Raw genomic sequence first — 21,884 nt, 5'->3', positions numbered from 1 at the left:
ATATAAACGAAAATTTTGTGAAGCGAGCCATGGTTTTTTTTTGGCCATGGTACTGCTATTTATTCGTATTGTTTTGACGTAAGCCTCACTACGTTAGTTACAGTTATTCAGGGGTTTGCCACGTGCATTTCGAACAATTTCATCAGCATTTATTTAGGCCAAACAAGGAAATAGAACACGTTGTAATAATAACTGGTCATGTTTGCTCTCTCCATTCCTATAATAAACAACCCTGCCTACCTTAAAACAAAATAAAAATGAATGCTAAAAAAGCCACAAGAAAAACTAGAAACACTATTGTAATCATACAAATGCACCTTTAAAAAACTCCTCAGAAAAAAAAAAAAAAAAAATTTCAATCAATCAATCAATCAACTTATTCGGTTCGTTTTGTCTCTTCCTCTTTGAGAAGACGACATAACCTGCTCAAACTAATATTTTCCTCTCGTCTTCGCTTTTCTAACTCATCAACTGCTTCTTGATGAGATATATGCCGGGTTCGAACCATGTATTGTATCGTCCTCACCAGTACCAATCTTTGCGAGTAAAACTTGCGTTCTGCCACTTCACTCCGCCATGACGCCCGAAACGTGGCATTCAGGGCCTCGATCGATGGCGACCCATTAATTCCGACCGTCCATTCTTCCCAAAACCGGTCGACCGATTGCGTGGCGCGGTCCATCTTGTACTGGCCACTGATGTGTTGCAGGCTGTTGCTTCGGCGATTACTGCCGTGCCTACCAGACGGAATCACCGGCGCCGACGCAACATTATTGTTTCTGACTGCCAATAATATGTTATTGTTTGCTCCAAGCTGGCCGCCAAGTGTTAATCCGTTACTAACTAATTCTTGCTGCTGATGTTGTTGTTGAGATTGTTGTTGTTGCTGTTGCTGTTGCTGTTGCTGTTGCTGTTGCTGTTGCTGTTGCTGTTGCTGTTGCTGTTGCTGTTGCTGTTGCTGTTGCTGTTGCTGATGATGATGATGGTGCTGATGAATACTAGAAGAGCCGCCTTGTTGTTGGCCTACAGAGTGACCGGCGCTGGCATCTATGCCGTCAAGGCCGTCCACGCCGACGCCGACTAGGATTGACGCCGCCGCCGGGTTGCCATGACCAACCGCGCGTAACGCATCAGATCCAGTCAAGCCAATGATGCGCGGATCATGCATGTCAACATCGGCCGCCGTGAGCATACCTGAGTGTGACGTGACGTCGTGGCTGGAATTGGCACTACCACCGTCAGGCCCTCCTCCACCAGGCCCACCAGCACCGGCACCGGCTGGGTCAGCCGTGATGACATCAACCACTCCGACCGGACCTGACGGAGATGGCAAGCCGACAAGCGAATTTGAAATCCCTCGCCGTTGGCGTTCAAATAAATTGTTCAGGTACGATGACGCCACACGCGACACGGGCTCGGCCGATGAAGACACGGTAGTGATAGCAGCAAATTTCTGTTCCAGGAATTGATGCAAAGAATCAACCTTGGCGTGCAATTGATCTAGTGATTTCTGTAACTGGTCAAACTTGAACTGATCTGATGCATATTGTGAGATCAAATGAGCCTGTTGCGATTGCACTTGAGGCTGTTGTTGTGATGATTGTTGTGTTTGTAGTTGTGATTGCGATTGCGATTGCGATTGCTGCTGCTGTTGTTGTTGTAATTGTGTTTGTGGTTGCGGTTGAGATGACTGAGATTGCTGAGATTGTTGTTGATGCGGCTGCTGCAATTGTTGCAATTGTTGCTGTTGTTGCTGTGATGATGAATTTGGTACTGATACTGGTGGTACTGGTGGTACTGATGGTTGTGCTTGTGGTTGCTGTTGCGATTGAGGTTGCGAAACATACGCTTGACTAAGCAAAGTCGGCCCAATAACTGCAGCCTGTGCCGGTCCTGACGGCACCACGCTTTCTAGCGAATCATCAAAAGCGCGGTAGTCTGCCATAGTGATCGCAACCGACACGACACAGCAGTGCTAAACCAAAGTCAAATCCAAATAGATATATATATATAAACCTTCCCCCCGGAGATTTAACCCAAACGCCTGCGCCGGAGAAACCCCACAAAAAAAATAACTTGATTAAACCTGACTATCGTACAATATCTGAAATTTTGAAAATAGATATTTATAAAGGAAAATAGAAATTAAAACTCAGGTAATGCATGTGAACAAGCAGGCGGGCGCGTCGAACGTGAGTTGTTATGGATAATGTATGCGGTAAGACTTCTTGTACGAACCCCGGTGGACCAAAAAAAAAAATCTTTTGAATCCGTACCCACACGTCCAAACTTTGGAAACAAGTCAATAAAACCTCAAGAGTCGGTCCGTTAAATTAGAATCTGCGCAACTTGTTGATGTATGATGTTTTTGTTTATTACCTACCTATACTGCAAATAAAACCCTTTGCCCTCGCCCTCGCGCCAGTGTCCCGATCACCGGTCACCGGTCACCAATCAATCACCAATCAATCACCAATCACCAATCACGGCGCAGTCACGGCACCAGCCCAAGTCCTAGCTAGGGTATAGCCCTAACGCAGTCACATTGGCATCCGCGTTTCTGCCATTCCTGGCCCGCGTTCGACTCGGCGTCTGTCCTAATTCGCGGGCCTGCGGCGCTCGAGAGGGTAAGCACCTCTTTGCCTTTCACCCATATCCCATCATCATCATCATCATCATCATCTTTACCGCTTCTCTTTAGACCACATCTTCATCACAATGGAAAACGACAAGGGTGTTCTCGTTGAACTTTACGTTCCCCGCAAGTGCTCGGCTACCAACCGCATCATCAAGGCTGACGACCACGCTTCCATCCAACTCAACGTTGCCGAGGTTGATGAGACCGGCCTTGCCCTCCCTGGTTCTTTCACCACCTACGCTCTTTCCGGATTTGTTAGACAACGTGGCGAGGCGGACGATTCTCTTAACAGACTGGCTCAGGCTGATGGTCTTCTCAACAAGTACGTTGTGACAATCGCCTTTTTTCTATTGCTTTTTTGGTTTTCTAACTTTTTTAGTGTCTGGTCCGCCCAGCGATAAATCATCTACTTCATCAATTCCGGTTGTTGTTGCTGTTGGGGCGTTTCAAAATTAAATAAAAATTTTATATACTATATTTAAAAAAGATAATAAATATAAAATCATTCCGTTTTCGGCTTGAAGGAGTTTTTAATTTCAGCAAATTGTGCGGGCATTGTTCTTATATTGTGTACAGTTAGAAATCATCTATACATTCGTCAACCATTTAAACTACGCAAGGTTTTTTTTTTTTTTTTTGTTTGACATACCATCTGTCCTGTGTTCATATATCGTATAAACCGGCTTGTTGAAAACATGGTGGCATTTTGAACTGCATCAAGGTTACGAAACCTATAAAGAAAATTGGTGAAATACTAAATTTTTTTTTATCAAGTGTTTTTTATAACTTTGACCAATTCATTGCTGCGGTCTCATGTTTACGAAATTTGTGAATGGATTGTGTGAAATCAATCATGTCGTTCGCATGGTAGTAAACAAAAGTCGAAGAAAAAAGTAATTAAAAACAAATTACGTGGCCTACTGAAGACTTTCGTTGATTTGATTTGCCGTTCAACGATTGACAGATACGGGCTGTACATGATTTTATAATATATATCTTAGTTGTATGATTGTAGAAATTACCACTACCCATTAGTGACGTCCTTCGTTGTAAAACATACCGACATGCTGTCACACCATTCCCGCACGATCGTGGCCGCATCGTTAGTGACCAGAATTTTTTTGTGAACCAAAAAACTTGTAAAATCCTCGGCCACGATTGGTTCGTACGTTAGCATGCGCATCCACCATTCCATGCCGTCCTTGTCGGTTGTTATAAATTCCGAGATGCGATTTAGCGTTGCCTGACGCATCTCGGCCGACGTCATTGTCATTGTCGTCGTGTCGGGGTTTAAATCAGCAGTGGTCGATTCCGGCATGATCCGGGACCCATATAACTCGACCAACGAAATCATGTCTGCCTTGGACCGTGGTGGCTTAAACCCCCATTGCTTAAGCATGGCTCGTAATTCGGTGGCTGACATCTTGTCAAGCTTATTATTATTATTATCAGGCTCAACGTTGTTCTTTTGCTGCTGATCCTGCTTCTTATTCTTGCCCCGTTTCGGCGACGACTTTGTGATTGTTGTGGAATACGTCCTTCTGGCTTCCGGGCTGATAATTGACGACGCGCGCGCGGTCTCAAATCGGGTCATGAGATTGGCCTGGCTACTGTTATGCTCATCATGACTATCATCATCGTCATTGCCGTCGTGGTCGTCTTCACTATCTGGAATCACCCGAAACCAATCCAAATTTGATCCTGGCACAGCAGATAACGATATTTGCTGTAATATTACCGGCGACGACGATAATAATGATTTCTGTTGTTGCTGTCGAACAGGCGATGAAGGCACAAGAACGACCGGCTCTTGTGAAGCCGCATGCAACAAAGGTGATGCCGGACTGTCTAGTAATATGGTTTGCTGAGTCGATAACGCGTCTAGCGTGGCGTTATGACTTCGCGAGACTTTAGTTGCCACATGTTCATCGTTCTCCTTGTTGACATGATGTTTGCCGACACGGTGTTCGCTTACATCGTCATCATTGTCATCGTCGTCGTCGTGATAATCGGTGTCGGTAACATCGCGATGACAAGGAGCATCGAACAAGCTCAGCTTGCGTGCACCGCCGCCAGTGTCATCCATAATCGACACTTGCCGCCGCTGGTGCTGATTCTGGCGATAAGCAACCGGAAATCGCAAATCAAGTTCGCAAGCTTGCCGGATTGCAGCTTGCGGACTCAACAACCGGTCACGGGCGAGCTTGTTGGCAATCATGCCGCGTTCGTACTTGCTAAGCTTAATAACACCATGGTGGTTATCATCATGTGCAGCCTTGTTTTCGTTTTGATTAATGTCGTCAATCAACCGGTTGGCAAGTTCAACCGCGCTTGAATCTGCCGTAATGTTACTCGAACCGGATTTAAACGCCGCCGCGGACCGAGCCGTGATTGACCTTGGATTTTTTTTGGTCAAGCTTTTGAGCGGCACCGTGTTCGTGGCGATAAATTGAGTTCGTATCATCTAATGATTTTTAACTCATGACCACAGAAAAAAAAAAAAAAAAAAAAGGAGTAAAAAAGTAGCTCAAAAACATACGGTTCGCTTGGTCGGTCCAATCACGAAATCCTGGCACAATCCTGACCTGAGATTTGGGTGAGATTGACTGACGGTTTGGGGCGGAATGTTTTCAGCTTGGCAAAACTTGAATGCGCTCAGCTTGCTGGCTTGCAACCGGTTGGATTCCAAATCATCAAGCTGGCCCTGTTGGTCAACCGAAAACACAAACGTGGCCTGACGGAGATGCTTATCACGATTACTTGCGTGGATACCAGCAGGTTGTTGTCGGGGTGACAAGTCGCAAGACTCGAATTGGGGTATTAGTTCCGCGCGCGTTTGCATCTGATGATAAAATTCATGGTATCCGGTCTTGTTCTTTGCCTTTTTCTACTTGAATATGATCCGCCGTACGTGGTTGGTGAACGAGAGATGTGCTGCTGATAATCAAAAAGCGCGGAGGTTCAGCTCAAATTAGGTGCGGCGTGATATAAGTAACTGTTTACGAGCGAAAAAGAAAACGATTTCAATATAAACAAGACAGACAACGAACGTCACGACCAGGAAAGTCATTCAAGAATCATCACAGTTCGGCAGAGGAAATCATTAGTTACATATAGCATGGATTCTCAAGAACGGCAATTAGCAATCCATCCATACGCTCCTGAAAGCTTACAATCAAACGCAAAGGTAAGCCATCTCTCGAGATACTCACGATCGGGTTTGAAACTAAACAAAATTTTTACAGGCACTCTATCAAATCCGAAGCGTGACATCGACCGTGTTCGGCATCTCCGCTGGCATTCTTGGCCTGGAGGCAATTTACGGGTTCGTGTTTTATTTCGCCGGCACGATCCTGGTCTCGTTACTGTGCTTTTTATTGTTAACTCATGGCAAGCCTGGCCAATTTTTCTTGAAATCTTCCGATGTTTGGACCAGGAACGCGTTTACCGGCTTGTCAAGTTTTGTGCTGACGTGGACATTGTTTTATGGTCTCGTGGACGCATAGAGACGGATTACTATATAAACGTGGGAGTGGTTTTTTTTTTTTTTTTTTTGTATCAAGTCTATTATGAAACTATATATGATCTTTTGTTGCATGCAAAATAAGCAACCCCCAGCTGATTTTAGCACAAATATATGTATATATAAATTACAAAACAAAACAAAAAACTTGTACCACCACCGCAATGGCGTGTCCGTGTCCATGACTGTTTGCTCATCATCCTCGCACTTTAATAAAATTTAACTGGGAATTGCAAAAAATTGAAAAAAACAAAAAAAGAAAAGGAAACCAAAATATATGTTTTAATGAAGCTTTGGGTTGCGAGGATCGTTCTTGAACTCATCGGCTGCAAAAAAAATAATTTTAGCATTTGACAAAGAGATGAGTTTAAAGATATATATATAATACATACTCTGAGCAAGAACGTCAGCAGCCTTGGATACGCCGTAAAAAGTAATGGCAGCTACAAATAAAAGTTAGAGATCCGGGTTTGTCCTTCAACCATAAATAAGCAATGATTCACGAAAAATTAAAACTTACCACCGACAAAGAACGGCCACAGAGGCTTGACTGGAAATTTCGAACGTGTTTGTTAGCAAACTAATTTTTTTTTTCTTTCAATTGATCTTATTCTTTTCCGAGACATGGATGGCGCAAGGTGAGCCAATCAAAACGCATCAACTCCATGGCTCACGCCGAATTGAAACTTTGAAACTCGCTCGGAAAAAAAAAAAAAAAAATTGAAACACATACGAATAGGAGTTGGGTACTTCTTGAAACCGAGGAACGACTTTCCGAATGCCATTGTTGCGTAATGATGGTAAAATATCCAAAAAGATGAAAAACTCGGCCAATCTTGCTTGCGGAAGGAAATTCGGGGAACTCGACGACAAGAACGCAGGACCGGCCGGGTAAGCACACGTCAGGGCAAGGGGCTAACATTACTTATGTAATCATGATTCATTCTTCGGAGATTTTTCTTGCGCACTAAAAGACCAACACAAAGCGACCGAATTCAATTTTAATGCGAATTCTTATCGCCACGACAGGCCATTTGATTGTCTGATTGATTACAGCTCACGGCTTGAAGGAGTTTTCGTATTCTTCCCTGTCTGTGTAGCATTGGCAATCTTAATTTGGGAGTATTTTTACATTTTTTTTTTTTTTTTTGGGTTCTTGTTGCCTTGTTGTGGTTGGCCCAAAAAAGAAAAAAAAACCTTGTGCCTGGGCTGAAACAAAAGTGGCTCGCCAGCTATTTTACATGCATGATTTTTCTATAGTGAATTGATGAACACTTGAACAATTACAATTAGACTGGTTCGAAGCAAATAAGAAATAAAAAAGAACACGGGGAATTTTAACAATTACAATGAGTCCGACACTGCTGCCGTTAAGCCTGTCGACTTCATCAAGAAGTTCTTCGTCCGCATCATCGCCACCACCGTCGTCTTCAAGTTTTAAATCTAAACTCGGCAGTCTTTCGAGTCCAGCGTCTTCGGGATTTGCAGCACCGATATCTGCACCGCCACCACCTGCTTTTCTTCAGGTAGCATCGTCTTCATCACCAGCTTCATCATCATCATCGTCATCGTTAAATACCACGACTTTATCCAACAATCAGTCACCACTAATCATAACTTCGGAAAGCACGTCGGATAGATCAACTACGCAGGCCGCGCCGGCAGTGCCGGCCACGTTGGCCAGGCTCAGCCTGGTCACGAAGCAGTCACATTCAATCGTTCGCGATTTCGCATATCCCGAGTTTCACCCGCTCCATTTCAGTTCACTCCCATCATCCAATTCGGATGACAGCTCTGTCACGCCCACCAACTTGCCATCTCCATCAAGCTCGTCCAACAACAGGTCATCTGATGGCCCGCCATGGGAAGAAGATCCGTATTTGACATCACCGGTAATAAAAACGCAGGACGGTGGTGGTGGTGGTGGTGATGATGGCGGCGACGGCGGAGGAGGCGGAGAAGGACGTCATGCGGCAGGTCAGGGTGAGACTGAGTATTACTTTTCCGTATCATCAGTGGACGAGATTTATGGCCGTGCGGTGGCATTGTTTGATTTCGAACCCGAGAACGATAACGAGGTCAGGTTGCAAGAGGGACAAACCATATGGATTAGTTACCGTCATGGTCAAGGTTGGCTGGTTGCGCAGGATCCGGTCACAGGTGAATCCGGATTAGTGCCGGAGGAATATGTCGAGATTGTGCAACGCAACGCGTTTGGTGACCCGACCGCTGCCGCTGCTGACACGACTACGGCAACGACCGAAAAGACTGTGGACACGAAAGATGGAAATCATGAAGAAGAATGGGAAGATGTCGAGGAGTAAAATTTTTTACGCATATACATGATCGGTCATGTAAATTGATTGTTTATTTATTTACATAAGGTGTTCATTCGGCGTTTCGACTGTTTTGTTGTATGATATATATTTTAATGTGATTAATCAAGAAAAAAAAGTAAAAGTAAAATTAAAAGGAAAAAAAAAAAAAGAAAAGAAAATAAAATAAAAAAAATTTACACGAAATACAAAAACACCCGAATTCCAACATGCATGCCTAGCCCTTTGTTCTATAGATAATCACAAGTTTTTTTTTTTTTGCAAAAAAAAAAAAAAAAAAAAAGAGAAAGAGCATTGCTTTTCTTGGTTTTAAGAAAGTAAATCGCCAGATGAAAAAGTTGATTGCGAAGAAGCTTGTCGAGTAGTGGATGACGATGGCTTGTTTAAGGCATCCCAAATACCAGCTTGAGCATTTTGCTGGGCAAGAGCGCCGAGGCTAGCATTTGCACCAACACCAACACCAGCAGTAGAAGAAGAAAATAATGATGACAATGACGATTCTTGTTGTTTCTTAGAAACACCAGACGATGCGGCAGTCCAAAGTGAGCCAAACACGTCTGACTTCTTTTCGGCCGCTGGCGTGGATGCTGGTGATGAATACGAAGGCGCACGAGAATAGTTTGGTTGTGACAACGCAGTGGCTGAGAACGAAGATTGAATCGACGGCGTTGCCGCTGCTTTAGTATTGGCCGTGGTTGTAATTGTTGGTGTTGCCGTGAAGAATGCAGATTGAACAGGTTCAGATTGAATCGGCTGTTGCTGAAACGAAGATGGCGCGTTAAAAAGATCAGTGATGGCAGACGTGGTCGTATTTGTTGTAATTGAAGAAGCGAAAGTCGAAGAGCTTAAAGTCGTGACCGATGGAGCAGACTGGAAATCATCGAAATCGTCATCGGCAAGCGAGGCCACGTTAGAAGTTCCTTGTGGTTGTATACTGGTGGTAGCATTATTCGCAGGCCCATTGTCGTCATTATCATCATCATCAAAAGAGAACAAGTCCTTGGACGATTGCAAAGGGGCAGGTGCTGCTGACACGGACGCACCAAATTCGTCGTCGTCACCATGATTATCGGCATGATTGGCTAATTGATTATAAGTTTGCACAGACGGGCCTGGATTATATTCCTCAAACCGATCCGCAGCACGATCCTGGTCGTCACGAGCGTAGTACGCGGTCGTGGATGCAGCAGCGGATTCACCGCCAAACCCACCACCATCACCGTACACTCTTCCGGAAGATGAACCACCACCTCCGAAATTGTCACTGCTGCCACCGTGGGTCACACTATCTGATCCAAACCCGCCATATTTCTTGCCGGTGCCGCCAAACCCGCCTGCGTCCGAGCTGGCCACTCCAGCGTATTTCGATTTGGCGGACCTGGCCTTTTTACGCTCGGTCCGGATGCGATCGTCATCACCAAGCAAAACAACGAGTTCCTTTGACCGGTTACGCACGTTAATTCCTTGGTCCTTGCCGTTCGAATCCGTGTAATGAAACGAACGCAGCATCGAGATCGTGGCCACGTGAGCGCGCGCGTCGTCGACCACGCGCTCGGACCCGTGCTTGATGAGGAACTCGAGCAATTGCAGGGCCTTGTAGATCTGGCGCCATTCGCTGGCAGATTTTTCGGTGAAGCGCTTGTAAATCATGGGCATGATTTCATTGAACGATGAGCTAGATGTAACGATTAGCAACAAAAACAAAATCAGATGACTTGCTGCCGTACTAGTTGAAGGTACCCTCGGCAATTTCCTGTGGCAAAGAATTTGCAAAGTAAGTATTTTTTGAAAAAAAAAAATGGTAAACTGATGCGTACCTGCATCAACGTGCTGCTGGCGCCCCAGGGTTCATTATTGGTTGCCTCGCGGACCTGTCAGAAGTCAGCCAGACGGAATGCGGCGGTTGCAGAAGAAACATAAACAAAAGCACAAACCTTTGCCTCAATGGCGGTAAAGTTCATCATTACTAGGAGTCAAGACAGTTAGAAAGCAGCAGGCAGCCAGGCAACACAACATACCGTTCTGGGCCTTGCGCACGTAAGCCTTGACATCGTACAGGGACACGTTCTGGATTGAATCCCGAATGTTGCGAACACTGGTCGAATTGAGCACACGGTCGACAGATTCCATCGTTGGATTCAGACGAGCGAATTGGAAGGAACAAGATGGTGGCTGACTGAACAAAATAATAAATTAAAATTGGCCGGGTCGCAGCGTTGGTTGCGCTGACGTAAGTGCCAGCATATGTGCGCCGCCGTTGAGGCAGGCATGCCGACTCAAAACGCTTCGAACAAACTCAACAAACGTGAGGAAAAAAAAAAATTTGATATAAATACAATGCCTGTCCTCGCCCGCCTCTCGTCCGCGTCAAAGTCCAGGTTTTTTTCCACTTCGTCTTCACTTTTCTCCGCAATGTCTAACGTCTACTTCGATACCGCTGTTGACGGTGAGTGCAGGCCAACAAGTTGCAGTGCTAGTGCTTAGTATTTTGGTGTGCTAACTCGGGTTGCAGGCCAGTCTCTTGGCCGCATCACCTTCAAGCTCTACGACGACGTGAGTTCCTCCCCACCTCCTCCACCCTACGGTTTTTTTTTTTTTTTTTTTTGACTGACTCCGTTCGTTTTTGTTTAGGTCGTGCCCAAGACTGCTGCCAACTTCAGAGCGCTCGCCACCGGTGAAAAGGGCTTTGGCTACGCTGGCTCTGCCTTCCACCGTGTCATCCCTGACGTATGTAACTCCAACCCGAGGGTGCAATTTTTTGTCGGTTTATTTTAACATTGGCTTTGGTGATTTAGTTCATGCTTCAAGGTGGTGACTTCACCCGCGGTGACGGCACCGGCGGCAAGTCGATCTACGGCTCCAAGTTCGCCGACGAGAACTTTGTCAAGAAGCACACCCGCCCGGGCTTGCTGTCCATGGCTAACGCCGGCCCCAACACCAACGGCTCGCAATTCTTCATCACCACCGTCTCCACCCCTTGGCTCGACGGTGCTCATGTCGTGTTTGGTGAAGTCGTCGACGGTCTCGACATTGTCAAGAAGATTGAGTCCTACGGCTCCCGCGCTGGCAGAACCAGTGCCAAGATCACGATCGAGAAGTCGGGCACGGTCTAATCGCACCAATAGTTTCTTGTAATTATTTAAAATGCTGAAAATCATACGTATTCGTAATTTGGACCCTGTATCTACCTCAATGCCATCATGACATGTATGTTATATAAATCACTGCTAAGCGTCATCCCTGACGTTTTTTTTTGTTCCTGTCTTCACTATCAATGCCTCGGCTTGCAGACGTCGCTGTTGTCGTCGCCCTGTCATCGTTGGCAGGATTGATCACGGTTTCTCATCTGCGATCTTGGAAACGCAGATGCAATCCTGAAGAACGTCGGTGCTATATCTATCTATCTATCTATCTCTATATAATATAACCTACTAACCACTTTACATCACAGAAAACTTCATTGCCAATCTCGGCGTGCTGGCCCGCCATGGCACCTACGATGTTCGATCTTCGTACGTCTATCAAGAGAATAAAATTTATTTTAATAATTCCATCGACTAACTGTAACCGGGTTAAATTCATAGTGCCGTGAACGTGCTGGTTGAACTTGCTCTCAGTTCGCCGCAATCACTGGGCCCGATCTTGCAACTGATCGATAGCGATCAGGCCGACGTTCGAACTCGCGGCCTGACAACGTTGGCCTTTGTGGTCTCCAAATCGTCGTCTTTGAATTTGTCCCTGTCGTGCACGCCGGCCCTGTTCGCCTGCCTGGTCATGGCCTTGCGCAAGTCACTCCCGTCATCTACGATTGCCGACGAATCACATAAACAAGAACAAGAAGAAGATGTGACGACTCGCACGGCCGTGGTTGCAATTATTAATCGTTATTTATATTTTTGCAAGCCCAAGGCGATCGATTTTGCCGTGGCCCAGGGCGTGCTGGACTACCTCCGGCAACGCGCTGCCGATCCACGCTTGACCAGGCTCGAAATATTGTGTGACCTGGACCACGAGGCTGGCGGAGACGACCAATTGCTAACCATGATTGCGCGCCTGCTTACGGTCGATTCGATCCGGCACTCAATCAAAGACGATGAACCGTTGGCCCTGTCCTGGGCCGTGATCCGGTCCTACATCACCAGCTCCACCGCTGACAGAACCGGCGGCTGGATGCCTGATTTGGCTAATTCCTCGGATACGGAAGACAATTAGCTCATGTATATAATTTATAACCATAACTAGTTAATTAATTCCTACGTAACTGATCTTTGTTGTCGTTGGCTCGTACACGTTAGATATTGACAGGGTAATTTTAGTGCTGGGAGGGAGGAAACCGGCGACGTGGATCATCACCATCATCATCACCGTGTAACTATTGCAAGACCAAAGTAAAGCCTAATGGCAAGTACTGCTGCAGACGTTCCGTTTGCTGCAAATACCCGGTGCCTGGCTTTTCATGGCCCATTGTTATACGAATCTAAAATTCTGAAAGTTTTCCAGCCTGAAAATAAGCCGGCAAACGATGATACTACAACTACAACCACTGCCACGACTACAAGCACGGCTGCAGCCGGTGCAAACAGTGTGCACGACATTCCAGAAGAACTGCGTGGTGCGGTCGCGTATTTGATTCATTACAAAGGGTGGAAATCATCATGGGACGAATGGGTACGTGTCGAGATGCCCGCATGGTAGGCAGGCAGGTTTAACGAATGACTAACGTTTGAACTGCACCGTTATCTTTGGTTTGTTTTTATGTTTAGTTGCCTCAGGAACGTGTGTTACGGTGGTCAGAAGAAAATCTGCGCATTCAAAAGGAACTCAAAGCTGAAGCATTAGCTGCCTTGCGCAAAAAAAAGGACGGCTCGAAGCACGATTCTTTATCTGGTGCTGCTGGTGCTGGTGATGGCGGCACTCAACCTGGCAAGCGGCGCGCGGCTGCAAGTGACCACGTCGGTTCAGATTTAACCACTCGCAGCGGAGGCGCGACCGGGACCGGGACCACGGCCAAAAAGACGAGGCGCGACGCTGATGATAGGGATGACGACGGCTATGGCTATGGCTACGGCCTCGGCACCGGCACCGGTGGTAATGGAACAGGAGCAGGCGCGGGAGGAGCTGTTGGTGGCAGCCACGGCAGCGGTCATTTGGACGTCAATATTCTGGTACCGGACGTGCTAAAGTCCGTCATCACAGACGACTGGGAAAACGTGACCAAGAACGCCCAGGTCGTGGACCTGCCGCGGTCGCCCAGCGTGAAGACCGTACTGGACGAATTCAGGGCCAGCTACATCACGCGCAGGCTCGGCAATGCCGAGACCGAGATTCTGGACGAAGTCTTGTCCGGCATTGAGCTTTATTTTGATAAATCGCTGGGATCGATCCTGTTATACCGGTTCGAACGACAGCAATACTTGGAAGTCACTCGCAAATATTCGGACCGGACTGTCAGTCACGTCTACGGGCCTGAACATTTACTTCGGTTATTTGTGGCCCTGCCCGGGTTACTCAATCAAACTCACATGGACCAGCAGAGCTTGAACGTGCTCAAGAGCCACATTGAAGAGATCCTTCGGTTCCTGGCTAAAAATCAACAAACTTACTTCATCAACTCATACATCAATACCACGCCAGCATACGAAGCGGTTTCACGAGGCTTGTAAAAAAAAAAAAATTAAATATATATGCTATTTGTACAGAATCTGAAAAAAAAAAAAAAAAAATTTAAAATGCATTTCCTAATTGTTGTATTACAATGTCAAGGCGATGCTTTTTAAGCCGCGAATATCGTCCTTCACGGCAGCGGCCAATTTCCGCGCCTGTTGCAACCGCTCAGCCTCGACAGGTTGCTGCGATCCGTCTTTTTTCCTCGCAGCCACTGCCGCGTACGGGAGCGACGTGACTAGCATTGCCAAATCCGAGGCGGCGTAACCCGTGGCTGCGGATCCGTGGTAGCTCAACGTGCCGGGCAACGCCCGCACGCGGTCGACCGCCCGTCTTAGGGCGTGGTATGACGACGGCCGGCCGTCATCATCATCATCATAATCATCATCGTTATGAACGACCTTGTCACGACTGACATTTTTTGTCGTGACCGTGCCTGTCTGGGTCTGCGCATTTACGTAGGCCTGCTGCTGCCGTTCGGCCGCCGGATCCTGATCCTGAACCGGCTTGCTTACCAGCGTGCTCAGGCAAACGTTCAATGTTTGAACCAAACCGCGCGAATGCTCAATCAATTCGCGGCGAGCCAAAACAAGCCTTTCAAACATGGGCATCACGCACATCTTTCCATTGTCGTTAGTTAAGCTTGATCCCACAAACACTTTCGACTTGAAAAACATGCCTTGTTGAAAATCGCCGTGGCAACATATAAAACCCCGTAAACGTACCATAACCTGACAAACGACCGGATCAATATTTGCCTTCTGGACCGATTCACGACCGTCATCTTCAATAAGGCTATATCATTCCCTTCGCTCGTTCCTTGCCTAACTAAGCAAGTACCCCCCGCGTCTGATCTTTGCCAGTCTCGGACTGTTCACGCTTTATCGCCAATTGCGGGTAACTTTTAGTACGAGCCCCTTCATTGCACGGCTTTATTTACCAATTGTTCTTAACTTTTCAAGTTGCAGATATATATTGGTCGGAATTACGGCAAAAAAAAAAAAAAAAAAAAAAAAAGACATGCCGTCTGGGAAGCGCTTTAAGCCCCGTGGTCAAGGAAAGAATGCTGGCAAACGGGGCAAAAGTAATCAGCAGCAGCAACAAGAGCAAGAGCAATCACAGTCAACGCGCAACCAACCACGAAACTGGCGGCCGAAAAACAAGCAACAAGGCAACACTGGTTATGAACGTGCGAATGGGAATAATCAATATTCATTTAATGGTACGTGTTTAGGCTTATCAAGCAAAGCATTGACGTTTTATTTTTATTTATTTTTTTTTTTGCTAAATCCTGACTCGTTGTCCAAAAAACAGCTCCGGTCACGTCCATGCGGATGGAGTCCAAAATGACAGCGTTTCGGCATAGCGGGTTTGGTTCTCGATATGACGATTATGGTTATGATAATGAAGGTAATCATGGATACGCGTCACGCCCTCGGTCCGTGATTTCGTTTGTCAAAGGTGGCAAGCTAAGTTCTGATAACGACGACGACGTGAAGCAGGACGAAGCAGAGGTGGAAGAGCAGAAAGAGGTGGAATGGGACAAAGGAGAATGGCTCGATGATGTTGACAATCAAATTGAAACAAGTAGTGATCTGAATGATGACGAGGAACAAAATGAACAAGTCGTCCAATCTGAAGAAACTGTTGTTCAGATTAATGATCATGGCGAGGATGCCAGTCAAGCCCGTTATGAAGAGCAATATAGTGATTGTGAAAAACATGACTTGTACGATGAACAACTTGACGACGAAGACCGACTGGTTAATCATACCCAAATATTGCAGCAGCGTCGACAGCAGCAATCATCTTCACCTTTTTCATATACGGCAAAACGGCATCGGTTCATTCTTGATTCTCAGTTTAGTTCTTCTTCAGACGACGACTACGACGATAAGAAAGATGACACTACGGAAGTTGATCGACTAGAACGTTCCTTACCAGACGACCAATTATTCGTAAACGATAAGGACGTGCAATTTCAAGTTGACGCGGCGGCAGCAATCAAGGAAGAAATCTTGTTTGCTCCCCGTCGAATTCGGCTAAGCAGTGCTGGCGTTAAGCTTGACACGCGAAGACCGTCGCAATCGACAACGAATTTGAATGATCTAAATCTGTTAACCACGGTCTCGTTCACGACCGTGCGCGTGGTGGATGAATCTGTTGTTTTGGACAAAAATGCTACTGAAAAACTGCGGACAAATAATCATGATGCTGATAATTCTGGCCCAGAATTGTTGCCGCCAGTTGTTGCGGCAAGACAAAGGCCGTCTCGAAAGAGTAAAAATCGACAGAAGTCACGACGAGGCAACTATTCGTTTGCTGATTTGAGTATTTATGACAACAATAAAGATGAATATGATGAGGATATTGGTGATGAAATTGATCCCTTGGATGATTACATTCAAAACCTTTTGGATGATTATAAATCGTCACGAGGCGGGCGAAAAAAATATAAAGAGCTGGTGACTGATAATGATGACGTAGATGACGACGACGATGGTCGTGATGATGCGGCTAGTGAAGATGAATCCGGCAATGAAGATGGTGCTGAAGTTGAAATATCAGATAATAGCGATGAAGAAGAAGATGATGATGATGATGAAAATGACGATGTTGACTTGAACAATTTTTACGACGACTACGACGATAACGATGATGACGACATTCTCGACGCCGAAGTTCGCGCCATGAATGACATGTTACTTCGCACCAGTGCCAAGATGAAGAAAGCGCCTCGATTTAATGTTTCAGATGAAGAGTTGGAAGCCAAACTGCAAGCTCAATGGTTAAAGGATAAAGAATCAAAAAAAAGGAAAAAGAAAGAACGAGAAGAATTACGTCGGCAAGGCAAGTTAGGTAAAAAAAATAATGGCAAGAGAAACGGTAGCGGGCCGGATTTGAGTGCCAAGTATCGCAAAGGCATGACTGCGGCAGATATCAAACATGAGATTGAAAGTTTTTTGCTGGATGATGGCAAGTCGACCTTGTCATTACCACCCATGACGAAGCATAGTCGAAAATCAGGTAGAAATTTTTTTTTTTTTTTTTTTTTTCTTTCCCACTAATTTGCCTTCTTGTGCTTAGTTCATATTCTTGCTCATGCGTTCAATTTACAATCAAAATCAGTTGGTGCCGGTTCCAGCAGGTTTTCAATTATTTACAAAGATTCGGCCACGTCGTATTTAGAACTTGACAGTCGCAGCATCGCCAGGTTTAATGATGACAAATTTTTTGCCAATGGCAAATATCGCGGCGTGAGTAATAATCATGACAAGAATAACGGTAATGGAAAATTGCCAAAACAATTTAATTCCCGCACTGGCCAATTCAGGCATCGTGATGGTGACTTGGTTGGTGGCAACGCGCCAGAGATTGGGTCCAACAATATTGGACGCAGACTGCTCGAACGCATGGGATGGGATTCTGGTACCGGGTTGGGTGCCGTGGGCAATGTCGGCATGGCACAACCAATCTTTGCCAAAGTAAAAACTTCCAAGGCCGGGTTGGGTTAGAATATATATATATATATTCACAAATTCAAAAGGAGAAAAAAAAATTATGTGGTATTCTATATAATTTTATTTATTTGACTATATATGTATTCTTTTCTATTTCTGTTCTTTTTTTTCCCACGGCTTATACCCTAAGCACGCGAGCTCGTCCCTTTGGTTTGCTGACCCGGGTTGTTTTCTTTTTACCCTGATCGAACGCGGCCGCGGCCGCATGATCTCGTCCGAATAGGTCTAAATCTTTAACCTTGTAAATTCGAACGATCCAATTTTCGGAAGTGAAAGCCTCTTCGACCACGTTCAACCGAACAGGATCACCATTCTCGGCCGGAATTTGTTGATTCCGGACCCGATCGACCGCACCGTTGCGACCGAATAACTCCGGGAACCGATGATAACTCATCTTGTACATGAGTGAGTTTTTCATAGTCGCCGTGGCTTGCTCGTCCACTCGGTACTCACCACGAGCACTGAAAAAATCTCGCTCCTTTACCTGGTCAGGCCAAATTCCCTCCGCAATGCGCACCATCCATAAAAACTTGTTCATGTCATCTCCAGAATACCCAATCAGGCCACCAAATATCACCAACACGTAATCGACGTCGTGCTGGCGAAGGATTGGGTATGACACGTCCTCCGAAGACGACATGGCCTTGCCCACGGTCGCAATGTGCGTGTTATTCCACGTATTGTTGTCCACCAACGTGGTGCGGTCAGCCATGCCGCCGATCTGGTAGCCGTAATCCCACCACGACATGACCTTGGCATCTTCCGGCGTGTTTTTGCGCAACCAATAATAAGCCTCCCTAAAGTCGTCAATAATATGTTGACTGCCGTCCGGCAATGTTGACGCCAGCACGACCGACGGCGACGAATACGCGTTAGACGTGACCCACGTGCAATGCTTGACAAACAAAAACAAGTATACTACAAATGATCCAATCACTGCCAGCCGTGACACGTTAGTGAAAATACCAACAAAAGGTGTCCTTGTGATGCCACCGATATCGATCAATCTCACTCTTGAGGTCTTGTCCTTGATCTGTTGTTCCTCATTCGTAAGGTTCTCATCCTGCTTTGGTTTGGACTGGTTGGTGTAAATATCCAAGATCGTTGACAACGCCACCGCACCGCTCACGCACACGATCGGCGTCAGCGTAAGCATCAACCGAACCATGACACCAGCGAAATATGACCCCAGAATGCCATACAAAATCACAAACACGTGCTCGTCTCGAAGTTCTTGAAACATGAGATACACGCCTGCAGGGAACAACCAGATCAAAAACTGCGTGTCAAAAAAGAACGATGGCCACGCTGTCGGTTGATGCTCGGACACGGACGCAATAATTGGGATGTGAACTTTGGCGTATCCGGTATCCCAAAGAGAATAAAACCGACCCGTCCACGGCGCAATCACTCCAGCAAACGTGAGGCCGACAATAACCGCCACGCCAACCGCAAGCAATGAAATCGTAGACACCGTGATTAGCACGGTGAACTGCTTCGATGGCACACGCGCTCGAACGTATTGGGCAAACCCGACCAATTGGAGCAAGCCAAACACGCCCAACGCGCCCATATGTTCGCTGGACCGGATCGGCAAAAATCCGACAAACGGAATCTGCATGGACGCAAGAGTTCCGAGCGCGTACCATGATGAATACGCGACATACAGTCGGTTTGAATACCGCCCCATGATTATCAGTACAAGCGCGTGCACGGGGATCATGTTTGTGATAAACACGTATCCACCCCAAGCTGCGACCATGTAAAAATAAAACAATGCGGTCAGGGCACCAAAAAATGCGGAACCATTTTTAAGTGCCTTGATCCATAAATAGAAAGTGAACATGAGCAAAAAAATAGCAATTGCTTCGTTATCATACGATCCAGCGACCGAGCGAGAAATATAACCTAATAATAGCAAAATTGTCAGCCAAAATGTCGTAAAAAAATATTGAATGCAAACCAAAAACAAAAAAAAAAAAAAAAGCTCGTACCAGGAGCAATTCCAATGAACGCAGCTGCCAAAAGACCTGCTCCTTCATCCTTCAACTCGACAGCAAACAAATACGTTGCATACGCGGTTAATGCAGAAAATACTGGCGCCAACATCACGCAAACGTTTCTAATATCGACCGGTAATGTCAGCGCCTTGAGCGTGTGGTAGATCAATGCTGACGTGACCATAAGACCAGGGTATAACGTGCCACCGGTAACCCGACCCAATGGGTACCACGTCCGATCATCAAACCAATCCAAAAATGAATAAAAATCATGTGAAACCAAATACTTGGTAGCCCGAAAATTGAACCAGGGATCGAATTCGTGAATAATACTTTCGAACCTGACCACCGAGAACAACCGCGACGAGATGGCCGCGCCAGCAATAAGAAACAGAATCACGGTCCTCAGAAATGGAAGTCCCTGCCTTGCCGAAGGCGAAACCAAAATCTCAGCTGCAGTCATGCCGCACTTTTTGTTATATGATGCGTGCAAGTTGCAATTGATATTTTAAAACTTGTTGATTCAACTGTGTGGGATCGAGTACATTGTACGTGGCAGATTGTAAGATTCGCAGCGTAGTGTTACCCTCCCTTTTTTATCGCAAAAATGGCTTAGGGTTCTACCGCTTTGTGTATTTTATTTTTTATACATCTCTACGAGCTTATTTTTTTGTTTTATTCACCGGGTACTGTTTATCACGATGAATTTCCAGATATGCCTTCTTAAATTTATTCTACCTGATACGCTGGGCAGATAATTAACACCTACATACGTTGAGATTTAGCTCTGAAATTTTAATTACCGATAAGTAGCAAGAATTTAAAAGGCCCGCGTCTAATTGTATTATTTAAGCCAGATTTAGAATCGTATACATGTTTCAAAGCCCAGACTTTTTATGAAATGCATAGTGCTAAAACGCAGCACCAGTTTCACATGCAATTTTCTCTGCCGCCATCACAATAATAATGAGTCAAAAGAGTAGATCACTTCTGGCTCCAATAATTTATTATCTTCATATCTAAGTCATGCGGGTTTTATAATTTTTTGGATATTTTTTGATACCAAGTAAAGGTGGAATAAAATAATGTTCGTGCCAAAAAAAAAAAAAAAAAAAGAACAATATATACGCAGCATTTGAAAAAGAAATTAACATACACGTTATCAGACAGGCTGAAAAAATTAGAAACACAAGAATGATACCCGAGGCTACCTTGGAGTGTTGTTCACTGAATTTTTAATTTTGACCACCATCAAAGCTGCATGTTCCAAATCATAACCAGCAAATCCTAAACAACCACATTATTTTTTGAAGACTACAAATCTACTCGATCGTTAGGTTTTAACATCATTTTTATTGCAAATTTTAGTTACGTATATACTGGACCATATTCTAAAAAGTAAATCCAATATGCGCTTAATACAAAATGAGCTTTTAAACAAATCTAAAGTAGTTTATTAATGCAAGTCAACCCCCCAAAACGCGTCAAAAATTACTCTGCCTCCATGAAAAGTGTATAAATCATGATTACCACGTTTGTTCTAATAATTGTCAGGCGTTCATCTAAACCCATCGGGAAGTTTAATTGATTTTGACATAATCAATTATGTAATTTTTAAGGGGACGTTTGTTTCAATATTTTAGGCATTTTGAGGCATCAAACATTGGACCACTAAAAACTGTACATTAGTTGTTGATATTACAATGACTCTTTGTTCAAACTTCTAGTCCCAGACCTAGTAGTAAATACGGTGCATCCATTAATACGTTTCTCCGGATAGTATTTTATACAATAACCAACAGAAATAACGACAAACAGATTGTTTTAAGCATGTATACCGGACTTTGAAATATGGTCAAATAATCCCTGCGGGCTGCGTGGCATGCATTACAACATGCATTACAAGACCGGCCGGTTTTTGAATATGTTTGAAGGAATTTGGCTGAATCAACACATTCCCTTGTTTTATGCTCGAATGAGGAAATTTTAGTAGTAATTCGCTAAATTGTGATGAATGAAGAAGCACTTCAAATATATTAAGTAAGAATATATACATCAATAGACCAATTATACGTTAGAATAATTGTTTAAGCTTTTATCCATAATAATTAAATATAGAAACAACGTTGCATACACAATATTAAAATGAAGATAACAAGACAAGAAAGAAAACATGAGAAGTGAACACTGCTTACTACTGCA

At 45.1% G+C, this 21,884-nt stretch overlaps 13 protein-coding genes across 13 annotated transcripts; 7 read left to right on the top strand and 6 right to left on the bottom strand.

Annotated features, from left to right (window-relative positions):
* Positions 1–131: 131 nt before the first annotated feature.
* V1514DRAFT_333398 (transcriptional activator of glycolytic enzymes-domain-containing protein) lies at positions 132–905 on the bottom strand. The gene has a single exon (XM_066928033.1). It carries the CDS (start codon positions 680–682, stop codon positions 377–379), a length of 306 nt encoding a protein of 101 aa, XP_066782501.1. The 5' UTR covers positions 683–905; the 3' UTR covers positions 132–376.
* Positions 906–2,659: 1,754 nt separating this feature from the next.
* V1514DRAFT_333395 (40S ribosomal protein eS21) lies at positions 2,660–3,280 on the top strand. The gene is made up of 2 exons (XM_066928032.1): positions 2,660–2,960; positions 3,018–3,280. Exons 1-2 carry the CDS (start codon positions 2,719–2,721, stop codon positions 3,037–3,039), a joined length of 264 nt encoding a protein of 87 aa, XP_066782500.1. The 5' UTR covers positions 2,660–2,718; the 3' UTR covers positions 3,040–3,280.
* V1514DRAFT_109177 (uncharacterized protein) lies at positions 3,277–5,429 on the bottom strand. The gene has a single exon (XM_066924390.1). The coding sequence runs from the start codon at positions 5,100–5,102 to the stop codon at positions 3,663–3,665; it is 1,440 nt and encodes a 479-aa protein (XP_066782499.1). The 5' UTR covers positions 5,103–5,429; the 3' UTR covers positions 3,277–3,662.
* A 219-nt stretch (positions 5,430–5,648) lies between these two features.
* Positions 5,649–6,293, top strand: V1514DRAFT_333393 (Rab5-interacting protein-domain-containing protein). Its single transcript, XM_066928031.1, has 2 exons — positions 5,649–5,825; positions 5,884–6,293. Exons 1-2 carry the CDS (start codon positions 5,757–5,759, stop codon positions 6,142–6,144), a joined length of 330 nt encoding a protein of 109 aa, XP_066782498.1. The 5' UTR covers positions 5,649–5,756; the 3' UTR covers positions 6,145–6,293.
* Positions 6,180–6,997, bottom strand: V1514DRAFT_333389 (ATP synthase j chain-domain-containing protein). The gene is made up of 4 exons (XM_066928030.1): positions 6,895–6,997; positions 6,682–6,711; positions 6,554–6,604; positions 6,180–6,487 (listed from the first exon to the last, which is right to left on the bottom strand). The coding sequence occupies exons 1-4, from the start codon at positions 6,944–6,946 to the stop codon at positions 6,444–6,446; spliced, it is 177 nt and encodes a 58-aa protein (XP_066782497.1). The 5' UTR covers positions 6,947–6,997; the 3' UTR covers positions 6,180–6,443.
* A 160-nt stretch (positions 6,998–7,157) lies between these two features.
* On the top strand, positions 7,158–8,615 carry V1514DRAFT_333386 (uncharacterized protein). The gene has a single exon (XM_066928029.1). It carries the CDS (start codon positions 7,511–7,513, stop codon positions 8,483–8,485), a length of 975 nt encoding a protein of 324 aa, XP_066782496.1. The 5' UTR covers positions 7,158–7,510; the 3' UTR covers positions 8,486–8,615.
* V1514DRAFT_295826 (uncharacterized protein) lies at positions 8,571–10,666 on the bottom strand. Its single transcript, XM_066925425.1, has 5 exons — positions 10,516–10,666; positions 10,432–10,463; positions 10,315–10,368; positions 10,225–10,250; positions 8,571–10,172 (listed from the first exon to the last, which is right to left on the bottom strand). The coding sequence occupies exons 1-5, from the start codon at positions 10,625–10,627 to the stop codon at positions 8,807–8,809; spliced, it is 1,590 nt and encodes a 529-aa protein (XP_066782495.1). The 5' UTR covers positions 10,628–10,666; the 3' UTR covers positions 8,571–8,806.
* A 148-nt stretch (positions 10,667–10,814) lies between these two features.
* On the top strand, positions 10,815–11,676 carry V1514DRAFT_333378 (cyclophilin-like domain-containing protein). Its single transcript, XM_066928028.1, has 4 exons — positions 10,815–10,943; positions 11,010–11,050; positions 11,129–11,224; positions 11,293–11,676. The coding sequence occupies exons 1-4, from the start codon at positions 10,835–10,837 to the stop codon at positions 11,608–11,610; spliced, it is 564 nt and encodes a 187-aa protein (XP_066782494.1). The 5' UTR covers positions 10,815–10,834; the 3' UTR covers positions 11,611–11,676.
* On the top strand, positions 11,677–12,755 carry V1514DRAFT_333376 (uncharacterized protein). The gene is made up of 3 exons (XM_066928027.1): positions 11,677–11,880; positions 11,949–12,009; positions 12,082–12,755. The coding sequence occupies exons 1-3, from the start codon at positions 11,772–11,774 to the stop codon at positions 12,707–12,709; spliced, it is 798 nt and encodes a 265-aa protein (XP_066782493.1). The 5' UTR covers positions 11,677–11,771; the 3' UTR covers positions 12,710–12,755.
* A 10-nt stretch (positions 12,756–12,765) lies between these two features.
* On the top strand, positions 12,766–14,239 carry V1514DRAFT_333373 (MRG-domain-containing protein). The gene is made up of 2 exons (XM_066928026.1): positions 12,766–13,165; positions 13,261–14,239. Exons 1-2 carry the CDS (start codon positions 12,896–12,898, stop codon positions 14,158–14,160), a joined length of 1,170 nt encoding a protein of 389 aa, XP_066782492.1. The 5' UTR covers positions 12,766–12,895; the 3' UTR covers positions 14,161–14,239.
* Positions 14,152–15,084, bottom strand: V1514DRAFT_333370 (uncharacterized protein). Its single transcript, XM_066928025.1, has one exon. It carries the CDS (start codon positions 14,887–14,889, stop codon positions 14,248–14,250), a length of 642 nt encoding a protein of 213 aa, XP_066782491.1. The 5' UTR covers positions 14,890–15,084; the 3' UTR covers positions 14,152–14,247.
* A 38-nt stretch (positions 15,085–15,122) lies between these two features.
* On the top strand, positions 15,123–17,738 carry V1514DRAFT_108758 (uncharacterized protein). Its single transcript, XM_066924389.1, has 3 exons — positions 15,123–15,383; positions 15,476–17,188; positions 17,249–17,738. Exons 1-3 carry the CDS (start codon positions 15,182–15,184, stop codon positions 17,674–17,676), a joined length of 2,343 nt encoding a protein of 780 aa, XP_066782490.1. The 5' UTR covers positions 15,123–15,181; the 3' UTR covers positions 17,677–17,738.
* Positions 17,725–20,227, bottom strand: V1514DRAFT_308831 (Oligosaccharyl transferase STT3 subunit-domain-containing protein). Its single transcript, XM_066925729.1, has 2 exons — positions 19,677–20,227; positions 17,725–19,590 (listed from the first exon to the last, which is right to left on the bottom strand). Exons 1-2 carry the CDS (start codon positions 20,143–20,145, stop codon positions 17,801–17,803), a joined length of 2,259 nt encoding a protein of 752 aa, XP_066782489.1. The 5' UTR covers positions 20,146–20,227; the 3' UTR covers positions 17,725–17,800.
* Positions 20,228–21,884: the final 1,657 nt, after the last annotated feature.

Source organism: Lipomyces japonicus, assembly GCF_038497905.1.
Source record: "Lipomyces japonicus strain CBS 7319 unplaced genomic scaffold V1514scaffold_28, whole genome shotgun sequence".
Lineage (NCBI taxonomy): Eukaryota > Fungi > Ascomycota > Lipomycetes > Lipomycetales > Lipomycetaceae > Lipomyces > Lipomyces japonicus.
Note: the sequence above shows the minus strand (reverse complement) of the source record. Positions and strands in the feature narration are given on the sequence as shown.

Excerpts from the sequence above, each read along its gene's own strand:
- V1514DRAFT_333398 (XM_066928033.1), bottom strand. The coding sequence starts at position 682 with ATGGACCGCGCCACGCAATCGGTCGACCGGTTTTGGGAAGAATGGACG.
- V1514DRAFT_333395 (XM_066928032.1), top strand. The coding sequence starts at position 2,719 with ATGGAAAACGACAAGGGTGTTCTCGTTGAACTTTACGTTCCCCGCAAG. Across the intron at positions 2,961-3,017 it reads GCTGATGGTCTTCTCAACAA|TGTCTGGTCCGCCCAGCGAT; the intron begins GTACGTTGTGAC and ends TAACTTTTTTAG.
- V1514DRAFT_109177 (XM_066924390.1), bottom strand. The coding sequence starts at position 5,102 with ATGATACGAACTCAATTTATCGCCACGAACACGGTGCCGCTCAAAAGC.
- V1514DRAFT_333393 (XM_066928031.1), top strand. The coding sequence starts at position 5,757 with ATGGATTCTCAAGAACGGCAATTAGCAATCCATCCATACGCTCCTGAA. Across the intron at positions 5,826-5,883 it reads GCTTACAATCAAACGCAAAG|GCACTCTATCAAATCCGAAG; the intron begins GTAAGCCATCTC and ends AAATTTTTACAG.
- V1514DRAFT_333389 (XM_066928030.1), bottom strand. The coding sequence starts at position 6,946 with ATGGCATTCGGAAAGTCGTTCCTCGGTTTCAAGAAGTACCCAACTCCT. Across the intron at positions 6,712-6,894 it reads GAAGTACCCAACTCCTATTC|TCAAGCCTCTGTGGCCGTTC; the intron begins GTATGTGTTTCA and ends CGAAATTTCCAG. Across the intron at positions 6,605-6,681 it reads GTGGCCGTTCTTTGTCGGTG|CTGCCATTACTTTTTACGGC; the intron begins GTAAGTTTTAAT and ends TTTTATTTGTAG.
- V1514DRAFT_333386 (XM_066928029.1), top strand. The coding sequence starts at position 7,511 with ATGAGTCCGACACTGCTGCCGTTAAGCCTGTCGACTTCATCAAGAAGT.
- V1514DRAFT_295826 (XM_066925425.1), bottom strand. The coding sequence starts at position 10,627 with ATGGAATCTGTCGACCGTGTGCTCAATTCGACCAGTGTTCGCAACATT. Across the intron at positions 10,464-10,515 it reads CGTGCGCAAGGCCCAGAACG|TAATGATGAACTTTACCGCC; the intron begins GTATGTTGTGTT and ends CTTGACTCCTAG. Across the intron at positions 10,251-10,314 it reads CCAGCAGCACGTTGATGCAG|GAAATTGCCGAGGGTACCTT; the intron begins GTACGCATCAGT and ends TCTTTGCCACAG.
- V1514DRAFT_333378 (XM_066928028.1), top strand. The coding sequence starts at position 10,835 with ATGCCTGTCCTCGCCCGCCTCTCGTCCGCGTCAAAGTCCAGGTTTTTT. Across the intron at positions 10,944-11,009 it reads CTTCGATACCGCTGTTGACG|GCCAGTCTCTTGGCCGCATC; the intron begins GTGAGTGCAGGC and ends CTCGGGTTGCAG. Across the intron at positions 11,051-11,128 it reads CCTTCAAGCTCTACGACGAC|GTCGTGCCCAAGACTGCTGC; the intron begins GTGAGTTCCTCC and ends GTTTTTGTTTAG.
- V1514DRAFT_333376 (XM_066928027.1), top strand. The coding sequence starts at position 11,772 with ATGCCTCGGCTTGCAGACGTCGCTGTTGTCGTCGCCCTGTCATCGTTG. Across the intron at positions 11,881-11,948 it reads CAGATGCAATCCTGAAGAAC|AAAACTTCATTGCCAATCTC; the intron begins GTCGGTGCTATA and ends TTTACATCACAG. Across the intron at positions 12,010-12,081 it reads ACCTACGATGTTCGATCTTC|TGCCGTGAACGTGCTGGTTG; the intron begins GTACGTCTATCA and ends TTAAATTCATAG.
- V1514DRAFT_333373 (XM_066928026.1), top strand. The coding sequence starts at position 12,896 with ATGGCAAGTACTGCTGCAGACGTTCCGTTTGCTGCAAATACCCGGTGC. Across the intron at positions 13,166-13,260 it reads AATCATCATGGGACGAATGG|TTGCCTCAGGAACGTGTGTT; the intron begins GTACGTGTCGAG and ends TTTTATGTTTAG.
- V1514DRAFT_333370 (XM_066928025.1), bottom strand. The coding sequence starts at position 14,889 with ATGGTACGTTTACGGGGTTTTATATGTTGCCACGGCGATTTTCAACAA.
- V1514DRAFT_108758 (XM_066924389.1), top strand. The coding sequence starts at position 15,182 with ATGCCGTCTGGGAAGCGCTTTAAGCCCCGTGGTCAAGGAAAGAATGCT. Across the intron at positions 15,384-15,475 it reads TAATCAATATTCATTTAATG|CTCCGGTCACGTCCATGCGG; the intron begins GTACGTGTTTAG and ends TCCAAAAAACAG. Across the intron at positions 17,189-17,248 it reads GAAGCATAGTCGAAAATCAG|TTCATATTCTTGCTCATGCG; the intron begins GTAGAAATTTTT and ends TCTTGTGCTTAG.
- V1514DRAFT_308831 (XM_066925729.1), bottom strand. The coding sequence starts at position 20,145 with ATGACTGCAGCTGAGATTTTGGTTTCGCCTTCGGCAAGGCAGGGACTT. Across the intron at positions 19,591-19,676 it reads GTTCATTGGAATTGCTCCTG|GTTATATTTCTCGCTCGGTC; the intron begins GTACGAGCTTTT and ends TGCTATTATTAG.